Source organism: Nelumbo nucifera, chromosome 1 (assembly GCF_055504915.1).
Source record: "Nelumbo nucifera cultivar China Antique chromosome 1, China Antique-T2T, whole genome shotgun sequence".
NCBI lineage: Eukaryota > Viridiplantae > Streptophyta > Magnoliopsida > Proteales > Nelumbonaceae > Nelumbo > Nelumbo nucifera.
Genome location: NC_142649.1, coordinates 199,453,355 through 199,477,461, shown reverse-complemented (window position 1 = coordinate 199,477,461; position 24,107 = coordinate 199,453,355). Strand labels below are relative to the sequence as shown.

Genomic DNA, 24,107 nt, shown 5'->3' with positions numbered 1-24,107 from the left:
GAATCAACCCAGCATCCAACAACTCATTCAACTGCTTTCGTAGCTCGGCCAGCTCGGGAGGAGACATTCTGTATGGCGGGCGTGCCGATGATTTGGTTCTAGGCTCCAACTCAATCTTGTGATCAACTTCTCTCCTTGGGGGAAGCTTCTTCGACAATGTGGGAGGCATGACATCCTGGAATTCTTCTAGTGCCATTGTAATTGCTGGCGGGATATGCCCGGTTGGTGGGCCAGGCAAGTCGGAGTCCACCAATGTGGCTAGGTAAGTGGTCTCTCCTTTCCACACTCCACCCTTGAGTTGCAATGCTGAGAGCATCTTGGGGGTGGACTTGGTCTCTGGCACAACTGGAACCATGCAAGGAGCCTGATCTTCAAATATGCACACTGAGTTGAGGAAGGGCATGGGCACCGCGTTTACTTGGATTAAGAAGTTCATGCCGAGAACAACCTGAAAATCATCCATGGGCACGACTGAGAGGTCTATCATCCCTTCCCAGTCACCAAGTTGCAAGACCACTCCACGAGTTACACCTTGTATGGGTTTGGCATTAGAGTTCACAGCCTTCAACCATCCGACTTCCTTGGTAGGTGCAAGTTCTACTCGGGATGCCTCCTCCATAGAGATAAAGTTGTGTGTAGCACCTGTATCCACCATGGCTCTTGTGGGCTTACCATTCAAGCGAATGTTTACATGCATCAGTCCCTTCGGCTTGAACTTCGGTGCTTCATGCGGGTTCGCCTTCTTCTTCATTGCATTGAGTCTTCGTAGAGCCCCCATTCTTGTCTCCTCTAGTTCCTTCTCCTCCTCGCTGTGCTCATCATCACTAAGCTTTGCAAGCAAGGCATTGAGCTTCCCCCGACTAGGACAATCCTTGGTCCAATGTTTTCCCTCACAGATGAAGCATGGTGCTGGAGGTGTTCTCTTCACAAACTGACCACCCTCCAGAGTCCCCTTCCGGTCTCCTGTTGAACTTAAAAAGTGTTGGGTTTACTTGGCCCGGAGTCTCCCTTGGGCCCATAGTAAGGTTTCCTATCACCTCCTATCTTCCCTAGGCCCTGATATGAGTTGGGTTTGGGGCCATCTTTGCTTGGTCGCCTGTTGTCTACTAGTTGTTCAGCAACGGCCATGGCTGTGGCGAGGTCCTTCATACCTCGTCTCTGGAGTTCAAGCTCGGCCCATTGTTGTAGGCCGTCCATAAAGTTGAAGAGCAAGTCCTTGTCTAACATGTTCGTGATCTCGAGCGATAGTGCAGAGAACTCCTTCACGTACTCATGCAATGAGCCTGTGTGCTTTAGGTTCTTGAGCTTCCGACGGGCTTGGTACTCCACGTTCTCTGGATAGAACTGGCGTTTTATCTCGCTCTTGAACACGGACCAAGTATCAATGGAGCATAATCCTCGCTCCGCATCGGCACATCTCCTGCGCCACCATAACATAGCAACATTAGTAAGATACATAACAACAGTACGCACCTTGGCCGCCTCCTCAACGAGTTCGGCGGCAGTGAAATATTGTTCCATTTGCCACAGGAAGTTGTCAAGTTCCCGGGCATCGCGGGTCCCTGCATATGAGGTAGGCTCGCGGACTTTGATCTTTGGAGGGGCTGGAGCAGCAGGTGCACTGGCTGTACTGGCCATCAGTCTCTTCAGAAGGGTCACCTCGCCCTTCAAGTCGTCGAGCTGGATCTGTATGCCCTTCACTAGGTCTTCTAGTGGGTTGTCTGGCCTGTTGGAGCTGTCACCGAGCTGGTCCTCCAATCTTTCCACAACCGCTGCTACGGTCTCAAGGTTGAGTTGAAGCTCGTCCGCACGGTTACGAGTTTCACCAACCACTGCTTCACAGCGCATGATGCGCTTGTCCATGGTCGCAAGCTTGCCAACTGACTTGTCATGCTTGCTAGGCTTTGAGCTGACGCCTTTGTCTTTGGGAGAGCTACCTCTAGGCTCGTCCTCATCATAGACCCGTGAGATCCCTTCCTGGATCTCCTCTCGCATATCATGCTTCTTCATCGGGCTGGTGTTGTTGCGGGGCACAACAGGGACTCGTTGGGCTTGACAGCCGCTAGTGTAAACGAGGCTCTGATACCAACTGTCACGGGGGCTAATCGACGGGGCCCTGTGCGGCGCTCGATGGGGTCGAGAAAGCCTACAAATGCAAGCAACAACACACAAAAGGAAACAAGAATGCACACAAATTAGACAAAAGGCAACTTGTATTGCATTAATCAGTAGTAAGCACAAACACACAATACAGTGTCGAGGGGATCTCGTGCTTAACCTTTACACGCTTATGAGCTCACTCGACTACCTACCTCCCCTCAAAGAGTACGTTAAGCTTTTGGGGGAGTGACAGAATGATACATCAAAATACTGAATATTCATACTACTATTTACATAATTGCCATTGGCATACCCCCCTTTACAAAAAGAGTACAAGGACCCAACCCAAGACACTTAGATGGCATGCTGATGGTGGCTGATCCGTCACATCAGGGCGTTATGTGGGTGCTTTGCCTGCAGGAGGCACACAACCAGGCACACGCCTTGCACGCCTTTAAAACACTGTTCAACTTGTGGTCCTAGAATACCTGTACAAAGGCTCTATATCATGTTGGATACCTCAATTTTTAGTTTAAATTTCATATCTGGCACTGTATCCAGCTGTGCCTTGCTATATCTGGGTAACATAGTATCCAACCGCCTAGACACATAGGCTTCAGGAAGTGAAGTCTTAGTTGCTCTTCTTGTTACTTGTTAGATGAGATGCCCAAGTATACAAACATGAGCATTGAGTAAAGGAAAAAAGGAATACTACTCTCACTTTTCAGATCTAAGACATGGATATTTTGATGAGTAACTCGATTAATATGATGATAACATGACTTTGGGCTGTGTATGGATTGCAGCGGAAACAACAAGGTGAGATTCAAGGGGATATGTGAATCAGCTGCGCTCTGAGTTTTCACCATTTGGCTTGGAAAAAGAAGAGAGTAGACTCCAGATGGCACATAGCAGTGGTTGTTTGCCATTTTAAAGGATTTTGAAATCCTTAAGGCTGTGTTTGGTTTGAAAGAAAAGGTAGGGAAACCTATACAAGGTTTGTACAGGTTTCCCTACCTTTTCTTTCAAACTAAACACATCCTAAAGAAAGCTGATCATTCCATTTATGGCTCCTCTGCCCTTTCTGTCCTGCTCCATTCCATCCCCTGATGTCACGAACCCAAACATAGCCTTACATGTAGTTTCAGTAATCTCATTATTCAATGATTATATATTGCCAAATTTTATGGGTGTAATATTTTAAATTCTTATGCTATGATTCATAAAGGTACTTTTATATATTTTTAGAAGTGTCCATGTATAGTTTTGAAGTGCCCATGCAGTAACCATACCATACGCCATATATAATATGCACAAGACAGGTATGCAACATGATCAGGGGTTCTATAGTAGTGGTAGTATAAGCTTATTGATGAGATTCCATGAATAGAGATGCTAAATCCTGAGAGTGAACTAAAAAATATATACTTGGCCTCTTGAACCTTCAACTAGTTTGAACTTTGAAGACAACCATAAGCTCATCAGAAAAATCAAATGCAATTGTAGACAAAACAGAAATATAGAAAGATGGTAACTAGAAGCATCAGGTTGTAAGCTTCAGCATAGGAAATATATGGCTTACTAGCCCTTCTATTTGATTGACTAGATGTTTTGACATGAAACAAATGTCTCTGAATGACATATCAAAATAACTATTAATATGATAACCCACATAGATTTACTTATAGAGAGTTCTAGTAGTTTCAGCTTTGGCCAAGTTGCACAATGAAGCTAATATATAACTCCATATAAACAATGATAGAGAAACAGAATGGTGCGTAACTGAAAACTTTATGTGGAGAGTAAAAATTGTATTTCTCTATATTTGTTCAGGCATATATGTACAAGAGAGCAGAAAGATAAGATACAGGGAAAGAGATAGGTCCTAACAGGTTATGTTGAGTGAACCGTGCATACATGAGTCATGCAACGGCTTGGTGGGCAAATACTAACTGAATAGATTATAGACCATTAGCTGATGGAACTTCTTAGATTTTTTATTCAATTACACCATCTTACTGATTTAATACTCCACCCTAATTCCTATTTAAGGTTGTAAAGAAGCCAAGACTGACTATAGAGTCCATCTCATTTAGCTAAATGAGCTCAAGCTAAAAGAGGGTGGCTTTAGCTTGGTTCATGACCAGTTCTTTAAATATTTGGGGGCCTTCTGTTTTTGGATTTTGAGAGGGGGGAAAGTTGGTCAATGGGATTTTGGTTCCCATTGACCAAGAATCCCATGTTCTTTTTTCATATTAATGTGGGAACTAGGGAAAGTTTATTTTCCCGGGTAAGTGATACCCATCTCCTAGGTGGGTAAATAACTTTCCCACCAGGGGGGGAAGTTTCCAACACTTGAATGGGACAAAAATGCCCCTTTTAATAATGGATTTTTATGGCTAAAATGGTCATTTCCTTTTTTTACTTGGGAAATAAAAGAACATGGGTAAATACACTTACTTGGGTAAGTGTTTCCCAAGAAAATCTATGCTAGCTAACCACCAGCATAAAAACACTTTTATAAAAGTAATTTTATGAAAAATACTTTTATGAAAGCAAAGTACTTTTACAAAAGTACTTTTTTTTTTGAAAAAGGGAAAGTATATTAAAGAAAAAAGGTATACAAGTTGTATACATCAAAAGGATGAGGAAAGTTCCCTAGGAACCCAACCTCCCAGGTTAGGCCAAGAACCCAAAGAAAAAACAAAACACCACTTAAAACCCAACCCCCAAACAAAGCCCTTAGAAAACGGGCAATCATAGGCCCTAGTAGCCTCTAAAAAACAAACCCCCAAAATTAGCACTTTTACAAAAGTACTTTTATAAAAGTAATTTTATGAAAAGTATTTTTACGTAAGTAAAGTACTTTTACGAGAGCACTTTTACAAAAGTACTTTTACATGAAAGCACTTTTATAAAAGTAATTTTATGAAAAGTACATTTACGTAAGTATTTTTACGAAAGCACTTTTACAAAAGTACATTTACGAAAGCACTTTTATGAAAGCACTTTTACAGAAGCACTCATAAAAGTACTATGAAAAGTACTTTTATGAAAGCACTTTTAGGAAAGTACTTTTAGAAAAGCACTTTTATGAAAAAACTTTTACGTAAGCACTTCTATAACAAAAGTACTTTTATAGAAGCACTTTTGTGAAAGTATTTTTATCGAAGTACTTTTATGAAAGCACTTTAAGTACTTTTTACAAAAGTGCTTTTATTCATTCACTTTGGATTGAATTGTACCCAATCCGGTCTATTTGCATTTTAATTGGACCGGATTGGATTGTGGCAGGTGTTGTAGTTTTTTATATATTTTCTGGATTTCTCATGTTACTTTGGTGTTTGATTCAATTTGGATTGGATTGGACCCAATCCGGTCCACTTGCATTTTATTTGGACTAGATTGGACTTGGTTTGTTTGGATTTGGTCCAGTCCATTTATAAATGGACCAATATTGGATTGGACCAAATCCAGTCCAATTGACAGCCCTACCGGTAAACATCTATGCTAATGATTTTGGAGACCTAGGTTGGTGGTTTATGACTGCTAACACAATTTTTTTTTTTAACAATGAAAATAAACAATGTAAGGCACTTGCCAGTTTGAAAAGAATTCATTTTTCAGGAAAAAAGTGTTTGGTTCATTCATAGCAATATTTTCTCATTTTACCCATTTTTACCCATTATTGTCCATTTTAGAATTTCATCTTGGGCAAGAATGAGAAAGAATGAGGGTTGAACCAAACATGGCCTAAATATACCATATTTTGACTTGACAAACTTCTTTATTTTCTTTTGCTCACTTTACTGACATGAAACAAATGTTTTGCCACATGAATCTGGCAAGCTTCCAACTCCAGGTCATAAAGAGACCCAAAATTAACTTAGGTGAGCTGAACTGAGAAATTAAGCCTTAGGTTGGTAACATGCCCAAATCAAGCTGGACTGGAAAAGCTCAGCTAAACTTGGTTCATTAACAAATCTGCCTATCAATATGAAAATAAGAGCAGTTTCAATGGAGTAACATCAATATATAATAAATGAAGATAAGGTATAAGTTCATATTGGGGAAGTGGGTTTGGAGGTTTGGGAGAGAAAGGGAGAAACTTTGGAGGAGAGTGGTGGCATGTAAGTATGGGGTAGTGAACTTTGGGTGGGATTCAAAGGAAGTGAGACACTTGTATGGAGTTAGTGTATGGAAAGGGATCATGAGATTTGACTCTTTGACAATTCCTTTTTATACATGGAAAGTAGGAAGTGGTTCGAGTATAAGGTTTTGGGAAGATGATTGGTCAGGGGTTGGGAAATTCTGCGAAATCTGCCCATGCAAGGTCATACAATCTGGGCAAGAAGGAAGTGCCTATTTCAGAATGCTATGAAGTAATTAATGGTGCTGTGGTTTGGAATCCAAATTTCAGAAGGCCTCTTTTCGATTGGGAGGTGGAGAGTGTTTGGAGCTGTTGGCAAAGCTTCAGGCCTTGGAGATCAATCCCTCAGCTGCAGATATCAGATTATGGAAAGAGTGTAAGGATGGGGTGTTCACAGTCAAGTCAATGTATATGGCTCTGATCGGAAATCAGGTGGCAGCTGATCCAGTTAGGGGTGTTTGGGGGAAACCAGTGCCACCAAGGGCTAAAGCCTTTGCTTGGCTGATTGCTAGAGGTTGCATTTTAACTCAAAACAACTTAAAGTTCGGAGGTTTTCAGTTTCCAAGTAGGTGTGCACTGTGTTTTGCTGGAGAGGAAGATGTTCTTCACCTAATGCTTCAATGCAGCTTTGCAACTCCAGTTTGGTCCTATTTTTTCAAGCTGTTCAAGGTGGACAGGTGCTCTATGTCAAATCCAGCCGAAATCTTTAGTTTCTGGCCAAGAATCCAAGTTGGTGTTAAAACTAAGATTTATGGACCTGTATTCCCTTTGCTGTTTTTTGGGAGATCTGGAAGGAAAGAAACAGAAGAATTTCTTAGGAGAAAAATAAAAAAAAATGGAAGAGGTGGTGGATGTCATCAGTTTGACAGTTATTGGTTGGTGCTGCTGCTTCCAGAGTTTCATGGGCTGGAAGAAAGAAGACTTTTGTGCTGATTTCTGGACTTCTCTGAACTCATAAAGGAGTTCTGATGTCTGTTTTTGATCCTGAAAGTTTCGTTTTTTGTGGTTTCTGTGTTGTCTCACTTGTTTTTTGTTGTATTTTCTTCTATTTAGCAATAAAGTTTTTTCTTTATTTATCTTCAAAAAGAAAAGTTCATATTGCACTCAGGTTCCTCAAGTGCCAGGTTCCTCAAGTGCCCTTCTGCTCGTGTACCTTATAAATAGTATCAATATATACCAGAAAAATAATTTGTAAGTTACTGCTTGACTTGTTTTACTTATCCGGTTATCCCTTTATGCTTACAATTTGGTTCTCCCGGTTCATTAAGACTTACCTTTCCCTCATAGATTTCATCCTTGTGGTTAACATCAATATCTCCAGAAGCCATCACCCGAACTGGATTTGCAGCTGCAAACAGTCTCATGAGATCAAAAAAGTGACAGCACTTCTCTACCAGAGTTCCTCCTGTATTACAATTAAAACGATTCCAATTTTTGACCTGTTATAAAAAGGAAGGAAACAAAAATCCATTAATATAGTAGCAAGTTTGGAAGTGACAAAGGAAAGAACAAAGAGAGAATAGCACATGCTACCTTAACCAGAAAAGGAAACCGGTGTTCACGTATTGCCACCATTTTGACTTGTCCAAGTATTCCACCATTAACTATTTCTATCAGCTTAGCCACAGGTGGCATGTACCTATACTCCAGGCCAACTTGCACCAATATCTCTGGCCTCCTACCAGCAGCATCTATTACCTAGGAGAACCCCAGGTTTCACTGAGACTTTGATGTAACCCCAATATATGTTAATAACAGAAGTGACAGAAACTAGCCTAAGGTAGCTGAAGGCAATTTTACAAGGGAAGTAAACATGAGAAACAGTAAAAATATACACAATATGTGAATGTATATGGATACTACATGTGTGTTTGTGTAGATGCAGAATCATAATCCCTAAGGGGGGTTAAGAAGGTTTATGTGTAGGGGCTTAGGAAAACAAACATAATTTTATTTATTTCTCATAAGTCCATTACAAAGGCAATGACGATAGCCCCCTTTCGCACAATTATTCCAGCATAATGAACTTTTATAATTCCGGCATCACTATAATTCTAGTACAAAGGTAGAAACAACATTCAAAGAATGCTTGTGTCAGAATGAAATCTTCTTCTGACCAAAAGATAAACATTAAGATTTTTTTTTTTATGAATGATAATAAATTTATTAATTCAGAAGCAGATTTAGAGTGAGTTCATACAAGATCCTAGGGAGAGGCACGAGCTGCAGCCCCTCCTTGAATCTTACAAGTAAACTAGGAAAGAAAAGCAAGAATCACAACTGAGCCCAAAACAATTCTTCCCTATTTACCCCTTGCTTGGCTAACACATCTGACAAAGTATTTGCTGATCTCCCCACCCACTCTACAGTGACCAACATATTCCTTGTCAACCAACTAAATTTCTTCATTTCATTCTTGTAACGCCACATAGCCTCTTCAGGATTTTTCAACCAACCCACCACCACTTTGGAATCCCCCTCGATCGTTAGGTGTTGTACCCCCAGCTGGTTTGCAAATTGCACCCCTTGTACAACAGCTAAAAGTTCTGCCCTGATGGAGTCCCCAGTTCCCAAGGGACTTGAGTAGAGCAACAAAATCTCTCCCTTCTCATTTCTCAAAGCACCCCCCATTCCGGATAATCCTGGATTACCCAAGCTACTTCCATCAAAGTTCAACTTCAGTGAGCCTTCGGATGGAGGAGACCAACTTGTAATTGATTTGTCCTTTAGGGATGAGCACCTCGCTACTGCTGACCAATGTCTCCAAAGGTCATCAAAGGAGAATTGATGAAAGATTTCCACGGTCTTCAGCCAAGGTATTGCCCTATTTAACACACAGCCTTTCAATTCTTGACTGCTCCTTTCCTTTTCTTGAAAAATTCTAGCATTCCTTTCTTCCCAAAGAGTCCAAATCAAGGCAGCACGAGCACATCTCCACATAATTCTCCCTATTTTTGTAGGCCAATAAAAGGTAGAATGGTTGAAGAGCATGTGAACATCTGCTGGTAGACTCCAACTGCTCCCAAACAACGAAAGTAGCCAAGCCCAAAGGTCTGTAGAAAAGGGACAAGATATTAATAGGTGGTAACAATCCTCACCGTGAGCTCTACAGAGGATACACCAATTAGGACAAATACAGAGGAAAGGCCTTCTCTTTTGTAGGTTATCTAGATTGTTTACTTTCCCATGGAATACTTTCCAACAAAACGCCATAATTTTTTGGGGAACTGGCCTGCACCAAATTTATGTTGACGGAAAGGGTTGGTGAGTAGAAAGTTGAGAGATGGACTTGAGGAAAGAAGCACAAGTGAAGGTTCCATTGGGTCTAGGAGTCCATACCCTCTTATCTGGCTTGGAGGGATCCAAACAAACTTGATTAAGACGACCAAGCAAGATAGAAAGAGATTCAATTTCATCATCCCTAAGTCCTCTACGAAACCCAAAATCCCAAGTAGGATCTAAGGGTGTTCCCAAAGGTGAGACAAATTTTGAGACCACCTCTTTTTTGTACAAAGAAACAGAAAATAGCGAAGGGAACAGATCCTTTAAAGGTGTGTCTCCTACCCAAATACCTCCCAAAAATGAACAGTGTTGCCAGAACAAACTTCATACCTGATAAAATTGAGGAATTGAGGAAGGGTGTTGTGAATGGCCTTCCAAGGTGTTGCAAGGTTAGCTTGCCTTGATACACCAACATCCCATCCATTCTCTGACCTCCCATGAATGCTTCCCACCACCTCATGCCACAATCTCTCTCTTTCCAATGGCCATTAACACAACCATTTCCCTAACAGAGCTTGATTTTTTCTAGTTACCCTCCCAAGTCCCAAACCCCCCTCTTCTTTACTTCTGCACACAATTTCCCAATTAACCAAGTGATCCTTTTTTTCTTGTCCCAGCTCCCATAAGAAATCTCTCATCAACTTCTACAATTTCCTAGCTTCCCTAACTGGTATCATAAATACAGACAAAAAATAGGTAGGTAAGTTAGCCAAGGTAGCTCTTATTAGGGTAGTTCTCCCTCCTAAAGAGACATAATTCCTCTTCCATGAGGCCAATCTCTTCTCAAACTTTTCTATCACTGGGGTCCAAAATCTACTCTCCCTAGGATTTGCCCCTAAAGGAAGCCCTAAGTATGACATAGGCCAAGCAGAGGTGGAACACTCAAGACACTCCGCAATAGCCTCGACCTCCCCTACCTCCAAATTTATACCCGCTATGCAGCTCTTTTCCAAATTAATTCTCAAATTAGAAATACTTTCAAATCCTTGATTAGCTCCTTTAGGTTTGCTACCTTTTCGCTAAAACCTCCTTCACAAAAGATCATTAGGTCATCTGCAAACTGAAGGTGGGTGACGGGGACTTGGTGTCTCCCTATTCTCCAACCCCTAATGGCATCTTCACTGTCAGCCTTAGTAATGATCCTACTAATCACATCAGCTACTAAGGTAAAACGGAAGGGTGAGAGTGGATCCCCTTTCCTGACACCCCTACAAGCTGGAAAAAAGTCCCTCACCATACCATTTACCATAATAGAGTAGTGACAAGTACTGATACACCCAAAAATCCAACTACACCACTTGTCCCCAAATCCACAGTTTCGCATAACCTCTAATAGAAACTCCTAGTCCACCAAATCATAGGCCTTTTCAAGATCCAATTTACAAATGAAACCTCTCTTCCTAGACCTTTTCATTTCCTCCACACACTCATTCGCAATTAAGATCTGATCTGTTATTTGTCGCCCTTGAATGAAAGCCCCCTAGGTTTCACTAATGATAGAAGGGAGGACTGTTTTGATCCTCAACGAGAGCACTTTAGCCAGAATTTTATAGATGCTTGTCACCAGACTAATAGGCCTATAATCTTTTGGGTGGTTGGCATCATTCTTCTTAGGTATCAAGGCCAAAAAGGTGGCATTGATTCCAGGGCTTATAATGTGATTGTCTGCAAATTCCTTAAAGACTTCAACTAAATCCTCTTTCAACACCTCCCAACAGTATTGATAAAAACCCATTGTAAAGCCATCTGGACCTGGAGCCTTGGATCTATCCATTAGAAAGATGGCCTTCTTAATCTCCTCTTCCTCGAAATCCCTTTCCAGCCACCTTGCCACTCCGTCATCAATTCTTGGCCATTCCACCCCTTCCACGACTGCTCTCTCACTCAAAGGTCTTTTATAAATCGATTTGAAGTGGTCCACAAATTTTCTGGCTAAGTCATCCTGGTTGGTAATCACCTCCTCGCCTATCTCTAGCTTAGTCACAAGATTCTTTCTTCGTCTCCCATTTGCCAAATCATGGAAAAATCTAGTGTTCCCATCGCCTTCCTTAATCCACTTGTGTCTAGATTTTTGTCTCCAACTGATTTCTTCCCTCAGTAACACCTCTTCCAAATCCTTTTTCAATTGTCTCCTTAACAATCTGTCCTCCTCGGTCAACCCATTTTGAGATTCCTTTACATCCAAGTTTTCTATTCGAGAGATTAGGCACAATTTTTGCTCCTCAATTCTACCAAAATGATCTCTATTCCACTATTTTATTTTGGCTCTCAACCTTTTTAATTTCTTATGAAACTTGATCCCCTTCCATCTTACCCCCCTCTCCTCCTCACCCCACCATTCCTTCACTTTTTTTACAAAATCTGGATGGGTAAGCCACATATTTTCGAATCTAAAGGGTTTGGGTCCTGTAGGAAAAAACTCAATACCTATCTAGATAGGACAGTGATTTCGAAGGTGACCCTGGGTAGCGCTCTAGCAACCAAGTTTTCCAAACTATTCTCCCAGGCAAGGTTAAATAAGAACCTATCCAACTTCGAACACAAAGGGGTTTCCTAAAGGTTGGCCCAAGTGTAACTGGCTTGCAACAGAGGTATTTCCTTCAATTCACATTCTTCAATAAAACCATTAAATTTCCTCATGCTTGTTGTAATTACCCGTTGGGGATTATTGGTTTCATCAGAGAATCTAATGACATTAAAATCCCCGCCCAGGCACCAAGGGACATCCCATAGCCCCTTGATTGCATATAGTTCCTCCCACATCTCATTCCTCTCTCTATAGGAATTAGGGCCATACACATTGGTTAAGACCCATACACACCCATCCTCTACATTCTTACACTTAATGGAAACTGAGAATCTGCCTATCAATTCTTCCACTACTTCCACCACATCCTCCCTCCACAGTGTTACGATCCCCCCCCCCCCCCCCGAGGCTCCCCAAGAAGGAGACAAGCTCCAACTAAACCTCTAGACCTCCAAAAACTCCTCACCCATCTCCCATCTAATTCCATCATTTTGGATTCTTGTAACAACACAATAACGGGTTTTTCCCTTCGGAGTAGATCTTTAATCACCCTTCTCTTTCTTGCACTCCCTAATCCTCTTACATTCCAGCTAATAATTTTCATCGAGACAAAATAGCAAAAACACCCATGAAAAGGCCATAATCTCCTCATTTTAGGCCCTTCCCCCTATCCCCTCTACCTCTAAATTCTAAATCTCCCTCAATGTCTGAGATTAGCCTTTCCACTTCAGATCTTTTTTTCTTCTTTGTTCCTTTCCCCCCCCCCCCCCCCCTTCCTAATACAACAATCATCCTCTTTCTTTCTCCATCCTTTCTAGCCAATGTCTGAGGAAGAATTTTACCCTGCTCACACTTATTTTGGCTACAACATCTCTCTAAGAATCCTTCCTTTTTTTTAGTTCCTCCATCATTGTACAGATCAACTCCCAAATTCTGTCTGCCTCCCCCTTACTACTTCCTTCCATCACCCTCTCTCCTCCTTCCACTATCACCCTCTCTCTTGCACCAGAACCTCCTGGATGGGAAGCTAGAATATCTGTTACAGGCATAGCACACGAGTCAGTACCTAAAAAAGAATTGACACCCATACCTGGTAGGACGGGGGTAGGACTAGAATCACTGGAATTGAGTTGCTGACAGGCGACAAATGGTTTTAAAGCCTTTCCCCTTTTTGGACAAAGTTGTGAAGTAGACATAGTGAAAGAATCACTTCCTGACGACCTACCCACTTGGAAATCCTTTCTCTGTGTTTCCGACACTAGAATACCCACATCCATCCTCACGTCCGATTCTTGTCCCTCTCCACCAACATCCTGTAATTCATTAGACTCAAGGTCAGCTCCCTCGACGAAGGGAAGAAGAGTTTTCACAGCTTTAGGACCACTTTCTTCGCCATTTCTAGTCTTCCCGCCACCTGCCTCTTCAATCTCTTCCTCTAAAAACAACAACTTTGTATGCAAACTTTCTATTTCAAGTAAATCTTTATTGCTTTTCGGAAACAGACTTCCCAAACTTACAGTTTCGTCTCTATTAGAATCGCCACTGCTGTTTTGTTCACTCAACCAATCTTCAAACCCTGTTCTGTTCAAATCACTAGGCTTTAGATATCTCGGGTTGCACCTATCTGGTGAGAGACGGTTCGCCAGGTTGGATGGGACCCACTGTAAAGAGCCTCAAGACTGAGAGTCTTGAGATTTTGCACCTGAACTGTTCAACCGAAAGGAGGGATTTGAGGTAGAAGAAGATAGACGCTTAATCTCGTCTATCAGCTCATCCCTCCTCCCAGTCACGTGCTTACTTAAAGGGTCCCTTGGCCCATCTGTCTTGTAATGGGCCTTGGGCTCAAAACTTGTAATATAAGAACCCAGCTTTAAAACCTTAAATTGAGTGGCCTTCTCCGGCCTACCAGAAAACGGATCCACACGACTGGGTCCATTTTCTAAGTCTTTTCCTCCCACATGACCTCTTAACAAGTTACGCCCCCTATTTTAATGGTCGAACCAGCAACCCTCCCTGCCTGAGGTTGCTGGTTCAGCCCTCTCCCTTTAGACACTGGTATATTTTTTACTATTTTCCCTGACACCACCTGCACAAAAGATCTGCCATTTGTCATAGCCTTTTCTTGCTTTCTACAGGTTTGACCTTCCATCTGCCCCAAAGATTTTTGGCTTCCCAGAATTTGTTGGCCCTTTTTAGTGAAACATTCCTTCCCATTTGAATTAACCAATCTCACAAGTCCACGTAATGCTTCTTCTTCCTCCTCCCCTCCTACCATACGAGTCTCCTTCCATAGCCCTGCTTCAACGGAGGATGCTAGCCACACAGAGACAAAACTCCCCTCTGTTCATACCTCTATCTTTCGTGGAATGTCTTCTGGCTTCACACCACTTAACAGGACTACTACTGAATAAATATCACCTGAGAAAGCTCCTTTCAAGATTCCTCCACACAATACTGCTATAGACTCTGCTACTTCTTGTTTCCACAGATGAAATGGCAAGCCTATTACACGCACCACCACACCATCTTCGACAAATAAATCCTTGGAGTTGGATGTTGGATTCCATTTAAAGACTGTGAATGATCCGAAATCAGCCTGAATATTGATAGTTGATATTTCCAATTCATTCTCTACTGGATCTAGGAGGGCTTTACAGTTATCGAAGGGGGTTACTATGAAGACACTCTTCAGCATCAACCTGGTTGCCAGTAAGTCAGCTACCCTCCTCCAATCATTAACCTTTTCTTTGGCTTGTATCACAAACTTACTATCCCACTCTTCTCTCTCTCTAGACCTCCCACCGTTCTACATTGGCCTTTTGTTTTTGCCATGACCACTGGCCCTTGTTCTACCCTGCTGTTGCTGAGATATGCCTTCTCCTCCCTTATGGAAGCTTTTTTATCATTTGCTACTCTTTGAGCAACCAGTCAACTTCCCCCCATCCTTGGCTCTGTTTTCCTGCTGGTAGACACACCAGTTGCCTTCGTCCCTTACCAAAAAATTAAGACAAAGCTATGAAGAAGCCTTTTCTATTCCTCTTACATTCAACAACATATCTTCTCCCTTCTAATGTACTAAAATCCTGTCAGTTTATCTGCTTACCTTTTGAATAGGCTCCAGCTATGAACTCTCTTAGCCACTCGATCACTTCTAATCCTTCCAGCAATATTGTACCCTTTTTCGCTTCCCTTACCTTCAGGCTTACCTTCCCCTTGATTCTCATCTCTTCGAACAGGAAATTTTTTGCTTCTACCTTCAAGGATCTCCTCCACTGACCTGCCTGCACGAACTCCATTCCCTTACCTTCAGGCTTACCTGCCTTGACTTTAGAGGACTGTGTGGGAACGATGGAGGGCTGTTCTTAGAACTAAAGATTTGAATAGGTCGATCAAAACTACAAGATAAACATTAAGATTATCCAATGACAATACAATAAACCCTTGAGAAAAGGGATATTGCAGCAAGGATTTCCCTATAACCAAATTGATGTTGTCTAAGTACCTTAGCAATTATATCAGGAAATTTTAAAACCTAAGCAAATTTCACTATTATTTCTTGTACTAGTAAAGGCAACTTTATTAATACCAAAATCAGAAGAAAAGAGAAATAAAAGAGAAGATAAGATCATCAGAACAAGATGGTCAAGAACCTAGGCCAAACACCACAGACCAAGCTTGAGCAATGCAACAAAACCCTTAGATACCCAACAAGCTAACCCAGACGGGCTGAGATCCAATCAAAAATTTCCCATCCATTCCCAACCCAATTGTCTGCTCCAGCAGAACGAGATGTCCACTCTGACAGTCAAGATACAAAATTTTCAATTATGTGCAATTAGTTTTTTTGTTTACAATGTAGAAATAATAAAATTGTCAATTAAAAGAAAAAAGAAATGATGGAATGTGCATATCAAGAGGGGATGAATGGAAAAGACATCTCAAATTCTCAACTTCCCATTGTATATCCTAGCTAGAGTTTTCTAATTTCAGTTTTCAAATATAGGGAAAATGTGGAGGGTGATGCACAAATTCAGGTTAGGTAGTGTATGTTATAGTCAATATCACTAACTACAAAGAACAAGATAATTAACAGTGATAGACTTCATGTTCCATTTAATATGATTCAAGTAAATAAAGCAAGGAAAGATAATTATATCATGGAGTTAGAACACCATAGAATAATAGCCACATATGCTCGACCTTTTTGCAATCTGCAACTGTTGTGCACAATGGCTTCTCCACAAGTACATGATGGGGCCTTGGGTGGTTGATGATATCCATAAGGATTTGATAGTGAGTCATGTTTGGAGTTGATACAATCACTACATCACAAAGTCCACTCTCCAATAATTCCTTGTGTCCTGAGAAAACCTACAGAATTCTCAAAGTCACATACAGAGTAGACAGAATATGAAAAGCATGTGCAAATCCCACCAAAGTACTATTGTACCATGGGATACATTTATTAAGAAGTGATAGCTGTACAGATTCCTTGTGTCCTGAGAAAACCTACAGAACTCTCAAAGTCACATACAGAGTAGACAGAATACGAAAAGCATGTGCAATTCCCACCAAAGTACTACTGTACCATGGGATACATTTGTTAAGAAGTGATAGCTGTACAGATCATTCCTTGGTAGTGGAGGGAGATTTAAGGAATGCAAGTACCATATGGTAATTTATTAGAAACTGCCGAAATTCAACTTAATAGCATCTTTTCAATTTTCAATGGTTCATATGGGCTGCGTTTGTTTGCAGTGCAAATGCCAGTTCAATGCATAAATGTACTCTGGTTCAGTTTTGCAAGCACTTATTAAGCATACATTTGTGTACTGATAATGACGGCTATCACAACTTTCAAGATATGTTTGCACTCACAATTGAATACAAAGTTTATATCAATTTTTTGGATACAAACTTTGCACTCATGGTTGGTAAATGTAGAAAAAAAAGATGAGTTTTACTCTTGGAACCCATGTTTGTACTCATTACAACCAAAAACCGTTTGGTTGAAATTCAAAATTTATTAGTACAAAATTAAACCAGTTAGAAGGAATTTTGAATGGTACATATTTGTTTTTGCACTGGAAACAAATGCAGCCTTCAAGGACTATATTAAGTTGGTTAGGGGGTAATTTTGCAAAATCAGAGTTTTCTTTTCAGGAGATGGTAAGATAGTATAGGGTTGTTCTACAAGATCTGTGTGGGCTGATGGAAATTCACAGCTCACCAAAGAGATTGTCATAAGTTTTGATGGAGAACATGTATATTACTGTATTATTTTTTTCATAGTATTACTTTTACAATTTGAACTCATTGGTTGAATTATAGAGGTTCCATGCCTCATGGAAACATTTTTATACAAGAAACGTGCTAAAAGCAGTAAAACCACTCATGTGCATTACCCTTCCAAGACATGTTGTATGTGTACTGTGATTTGTGGTACAAATGAGAACACACTATAATTTCATACCTAATTGGAATTTAGATAACAATATTACACATACATTATGCAACATTGAAAACCAATGGAAAATATGCACTTTTCTTAGTTTACAACAATACAGATACATTTTGGAACTCTAGGAAACAAACTCATTTTTTATTAGCATTATGACAGTGACTGCATGACTCTGTATTAGACAATGAAATTGAATTGAAAAACTTACGAATACAATCTGTTGAAAGGTTATTATTCTGTAAGTTTAGTACCGCAGGGGTACTTTGGTACTTCCAGCATCTTTTATTTTAAGTTGTGTCGCCCTAGTATAAATAATAAAAAGTTGGCGCCGCTAGCATCTTTTTAAGACTCCAAATCTCTTTTCTTTCTTCTCTCTTCCTTTCTTCCTTCTTCTCTTCTGGACAACATGGTATCAGAGCGGGACTGTCAGATCTGAAAGAAGAGATCGAGCAAACCTTTTCTGTCTTCTTCCTTCGCCAGCTACAGTGAGATTTATTGAAGATCCAGATCCAGTTTTCATTTCTGCATCGGACTGAAGTACTCTCTCTCCCTTTCTCTTTTTTTTATTTTTTCTGGTCATGTGCCAGAACAGAACCTGTAATAGGTTCAGTTAGTTAATGTGCGGTGAGCAGCACTTCCTTTCCTTTTTTGTGGGATTGGCTGATCCCTGTAACAAACTGTAGGTCGGACATGACCTTTATATGCTGTGACAGCAGCCTTCTGATGAATTTGTAGGTCAGGGATGACCTGTATATGCTGCAACAGCAGCCACACTTGATTTGTAGGTCAAGAGAGGACCTGTACATGCTGCGACAGCAGCCATACCTGATTTATGGTAGGCCGGTGATGACCTGTTAGTTCTGTAACAACAGCTGGTTTTGTTTGAAGAACTGAGCTTTAAAAGGGGAAAAAGGAGGGGAGTGATTGTGTTATGGGCCCGGGCGTAGGATCTCGTCACGGGTCGGTCCACGGGGAGAACCTCTTGCTTCCCCTTGCGCCTTCCCTTGCATGCAGACCCTATTGTGGCAACCGAATGGGTGATTTGTCCAAGAGACCACCCGAACTCTCCTCACTCTTCTCTTAACTGGAAAACTGAATGCTTTTATTCCCAATTCACAGCTCCTTAAATAGGAGATTACAAGAGGTGACTCCTTATTCCATTCGGCTAAGCTAGGACAATCCAATTTAAAATCAAACTCCTACTTCTAATAGGTAAACAGACTCTTACTAAGAACAGAACTTAACTCCTATCTCTAATAGATAAGTAAGAACAGAACTGGATAAAGTAAGCTAATGGAGAGCTGGCAGGATAAGCTGACGTGGCAAGATAAGTTGCTGTGTGAGCCCTCCTCACTGCTGCTGCCGGCGGCGGCGGTATGCCCTTCCCACGAATGCATCCATAACAGATTGTCTCTAATTCCCTGGTGCAAAGAGTTTTGTTGGGGTGTTCGGCTGTTTTTTTTAGGGATTTTGTGTTCACCTGGAGTGTAACCTGAAGTTGTGATTATGAGTGGTGAAGACTCTGCCACATCTGGAGTCTCTTCAATGCAAAACGGAATAAGTGGGGGTATAGATTTATCCTTCCCTATGGCTGTTATACCCCTAGATGGCTTGAATTATTTAGAATGGTCGAGGGGGATCAAGTTATACATTACTGCAAGGGGAAGATAGGGTATATAAATGGGAGAATTAAAGAATCGAATTTTGGGAGTGCTGAGTATGATAGATGGAACCAGGAAAATAGCATGGTTATGTCCTGGCTTTTGGTGTCTATGCAACCTCAGGTAAGAAGGAACTTTATGTGGGCTAAAACAGCTTATGAGATTTGGGAGCAGGCAAAATCGACCTATTCTGAACTACGTCACTATGCAAAAATCTATCAGTTACAGGCAGAATCATCCACTTGTAAACAGGGGGAGAGGAACCTTTCTACGTACTATTCAGACTTGACCTCTGTCTGGAAGGAGTTAGATCACTGTAGAGAAGATGGGCCGAATGGCCCATAGACCATCATTTCATGTTATGTTATGTTTCTCTCTGTTGTGGGCCTCATTCTGGGCCCATACTCTGTAATGTTCTGTTTTTGTATTTTCCTGCCCACTCAAGGGCCTCTCTGTAATTTGTCAAAGATTAACTTATTAATAAGATGTTTAGAGTGTTAGAGAGAGGTTATGTTCGAACCTCTTACTCTCTAACACTCATTGCCGCCAGCTCTCTCTTCTCTTCCTCTCTTGTTTGTTTATTTTCTGGTTTGCATCTAATCTCAAACAGTTCCATACATCAAGTGGGTTGTTTTTCAAGTGGGCTGTTCAGCCAACTGTATGAGGAAGTTCTAGGGCTGAAAGTTTACAGTCATCTGCCTGGTTCTTGGAGGTCATTGGAGGGTGCCCAAGTTTCTATAAACTTGGAGAAGGGTTCGGTGACCAGGAAGAATTAGAGAGCAAGTTGTTTGGCCTGATTTGAAATCAGAGAAAAAGAATTTCGAAGTTATCTCAGAGAACAAGTGTTCGGCCTGGTTTATAGTTCAAACCAGAGACTCTCTTACTGTAAGTCTTTTCTCAGTCCTTTGCTGGGTTACTTTTTGTTGTTTGGGAGGACTGTTAAAGCATTCAAAGCCCACCTCCATTCGACCCACTGTTGCTGGACTGATTCTACTCAGAAATTTCTGGGTTGTTTTGGAAGTGCTATTCGGCTGATTATTGGACTGCCAAGCTACTGAAACTGATCTAAACTAAGTGGTACTAGTCTCATCTTCATCCCAGCCTCTTCTTGGACCTATACTGAACACTTTGAAGTGGTTTCTTCTAGTTAGCAGTAGGCTGTTAACTACTGCACTCTGAGTGTTCGACAAAAGGTCTCTTAAGAACTGTGACCTTTTTTTTTCTTCTTCTCTTTGGGACAACGGCTGTTGGGAACCTGAAATACCTTGTGTTTGGAGGTTTGTTGGGTGTCCTTTTAAGGCTGAAACAGTATAGAAAGAACTACCACCGAACTGGACTGTCACAGTTATCAAGATTGAACTGATTCTGTGAGCTAGTTGTTGTTGCCTATTCAGCTCAAACTAAACTCATCAAGACCCCAGTACTTTGGGAAACCTATTGAAAATCCTAATTGGAGCCTTTACATGATGGATTTCTCAAGCCTTGAAAACAAGAATGCTGCTGAATATGGACAGATTTTGGGAACCCCAACCGATTCTATGCTGGCTGTAACTACAGTTAAGCTAGATGGGACCAACTACTTGGCTTGGTCACAATCAGTGAAAATCCATATTTGTAGCAAAGGAAAATGGGGTTTTATTTCTGGGAGCAAGAAAGCTCCTCCAGATGATGATCCATCTTATGAGAGATGGGTGCAAGAAAACTACACAGTGATTGGGTGGCTTGTGAACTCAATGCAGCCACAGTTAGTCAGCACTATCTGTGGATGAACTCGGCCAAAGAAATCTGAGATAGTGTTGCAGAAACTTACTCCCATAAGTTGAATGTTGCGAGAGCTTACAAACTGAGAAGTGATGTGAAGAATCTAAGACAGGGGGAGAAGTCACTTGCAGCATACTTCTCAGCCCTAAAATCTCTATGGCAAGAGATTGATTTGATAGAGGCTATGACATGGGATACCCCTAAGGATGCTGAAACATACAGGAAATTGGTTGAAAGGAATAGGGTCTTTGAGTTCTTGACAGGGCTGAATTCTGAATATGACATTACAAAGCAAAACATCTTGTCCAAAGAAGATGTTTCATTGTCTCAAGCATATGCTTTGGTCAACAGTGAAGAAAGTAGGAGGCAAGTGCAGGTTCAAGGAGTCGGTACCAATGATCATTTTGCAAATATGAGAATTAAACCCAAAGGGGTTACAGGAGCGTGGCACAGGAAAGAAGGAGGTGGTGTGTGAATATTGCAAGAAGCCGAAACACACCAAGGACAAGTGTTGGAAATTGCATCCCAGTCTTGTCCCTATCCGATTCCAGAAGAAGAATGATAGTAGAAAGACAGGAAGTGCACATGCAGCCACAAGTACAGATACAGAGGTGGAGTCTGCCAGTGCACAATTGGCAGCCATGAAAGCTGAATATGAGAAGTTTGGAAAGATGATCAGCCAGCTTGAAGGTGTAACTTCATCATCCAACCCTTCTGGAAGTCCAGCCACCACCGCATTTGCTCACTCAGGTATAAGGGCTTCTGCTAACCATGCATCCACCTCAGGTAATCCCAAGACCCCTTGGATCATTGACTCAGGTGCTTCTGATCACATGACCAACCTTTCCACTTTGTTTGTGTCATATGATTTGCTTACTGGTCGTGACAAAATCACCTTAGCTGATGGTTCTCTTGCCCCTATTTCTGGCAAGGGAACTGTCAAGCCTACAGACTCTTTACTCTTATCTTCCACTCTTCATGTACCTAAGTTAAATACCAACTTGTTATCTGTAAGTATCTTGACCAAGTCATTGAATTGTTGTGTAACCTTTTTCCCTTCTCACTGTGTGTTTCAGGACCTGAAGTCTCGGAAGGTGATTGGGAGTGGCCATGAAGCGAATGGAATATACTTGCTCGACACCCCTGGCCAATGCTTTGATCATCCCAAGAATGTTGCTTTTGGTTCTACTTCTTCAGAGTCTGTCAGTCAAATTATGTTGAGTCATTGTCGGTTGGGTCATTTACCTTTTTCTGCTTTAAGTCATTTGCTTCCCAAACTGTTTAAGGGAGTCAGTGTGTCCAGTCTCAATTGTGAGTCATGTTAGTTGTCAAAGCATTGTAGAAAAAATTACCCTGTGAGCAATAAAAGATCTTCTTTTCCTTTTCATATCATACACTCTGATGTGTGGGGGCCTTACCACTTATCATCTATGGGGGGTTATAGATATTTTATCTTGTTTATTGATGACTTTTCTAGATTCACTTGGATATACTTAATGAAATCCCGAGACTTGTAAGGCAATTTCATGAATTTGTTTTAACTCAATTTGATACCAGAATTAAGGTTTTCAGATCTGACAATGCAAAAGAGTATTTTGAGAAGAGTTTATCCTTGTGTCTCTCTGACATGGGGGTTATTCACCAAAGCTCCTGTGTTAGAACCCCTGAACAAAATGGAGTTGCTGAGAGGAAAAATAGACATATTGTTGAAGCTGCAAGGAGCCTTTATTTGCCTCACATGTTCCCACAAGATTTTGGGGTGATGCTGTACTTACTGCTACCTATCTCATAAACCGTATGCCATCCAGGGTTTTAGGGTTTAAATCCCCCTTCAGTCTTCTTCATTCAGACAAGGATCTCTTCCCAATTCCTCTTCGTGTGTTTGGCTGTACCTATTATGTTCACATTCCAAGTGTGCAGAAACACAAATTTGAACCAAAAGCCCACAAGTGCATCTTCCTTGGTTACTCCCCCACACAAAAGGGTTATTGTTGTTTTGATCCAAAGACTGGCACCCGACATGTCTCTATGGATGTTACCTTTGATGAACTTTCTCCTTTTTATGGTTCCTCTCAAGAAGGACATTGTCAATAGGGGGAGAGTCTGTCACAAGTTTTTGCTCTTCCCCTTCCTGTCCCAGTTGAGTCTCTTGACAAACCTGTATCCTCACCAAATGAATCAAAGGAGGATCAGCCACTTCATTCCTCTTGTCCTAGTGCTCCTATTTCTTTACCTCCTCGTTCTACCCATAATCCCAAAGTGTATCAAAGGCAGAGATCCAGGAATGAGCAAGTGGTTTCCCTTACAACAGATGAGGCTCATACACTCCCAATCACAGATGAGATAACAACTACTGCTTCAGCTCCCTTGGAATCATCCTTCCCAGATCTTGATGTCCCCATTGGTGTTAGGAAAGGAAAGCGGAAGTGTACTGCACACTGCATTCCCAAACACCTTTCTTATGACCTACTTTCCCCCTCATACTGTGCCTACCTCTCCTCAGTTGCTTCTAACCCCATTCCTAGGTCTGTATCAGAAGCTCTTGGGATTCCAGAATGGAGAGATGCCATGCAGACTGAAATGGATGCTCTACATGAAAATGGTACTTGGGAGGTGGTGGATTTGCCTGAAGGGAAGGATTCAGTTGGGTGCAAGTGGGTTTTTACCATTAAATACAGGGCAGATGGGACTATTGAGAGGTACAAGGCCAGACTTGTTGCAAAAGGCTACACACAGACATATGGGATTGACTATCTGGAGACTTTTGCCCCTGTTGCTAAGATGACATCTGTAAGGGTTCTTTTATCTCTGGCAGCTCACTTTGATTGGCCTCTCTATCAGTTAGATGTAAAGAATGCATTTCTGAATGGTGACTTACATGAGGAGGTCTACATGTGTCTTCCTCCAGGAATGTATGGGAAAGATATGCAAGGAAAAGTATGTAAACTGAAGAAATCTCTTTATGGCCTCAAACAATCTCCTAGAGCCTGGTTTGAGAGATTTAGAGCTGCACTTGTTAAATTCGGTTATGTTCAGACACAGTCAGATCATACTCTTTTTGTGAAGAAAAGTGGATCTCTAGCAGTGTATCTCATTGTGTATGTTGATGACATTATAGTGACTGATGATGATGCCTCAGGCATTCTGGCCCTTAAGTCTTTCCTC

The 24,107-nt window shown here is 41.4% G+C and overlaps 1 protein-coding gene across 1 annotated transcript in view; it reads right to left on the bottom strand.

The window, feature by feature from the left end:
• Nucleotides 1-24,107, bottom strand: part of LOC104602385 (Oxidoreductase family protein) — a 42,763-nt gene that overhangs the window by 4,482 nt on the left and 14,174 nt on the right. Inside the window, exons 2-4 of the mRNA XM_010266063.3 lie at nucleotides 16,260-16,430; nucleotides 7,784-7,948; nucleotides 7,525-7,689 (exon numbers count right to left, since the gene is read on the bottom strand). Of these exons, the coding sequence (XP_010264365.1) occupies nucleotides 7,525-7,689; nucleotides 7,784-7,948; nucleotides 16,260-16,430 (501 nt within the window). The remainder of the gene's footprint in view (nucleotides 1-7,524; nucleotides 7,690-7,783; nucleotides 7,949-16,259; nucleotides 16,431-24,107) is intronic.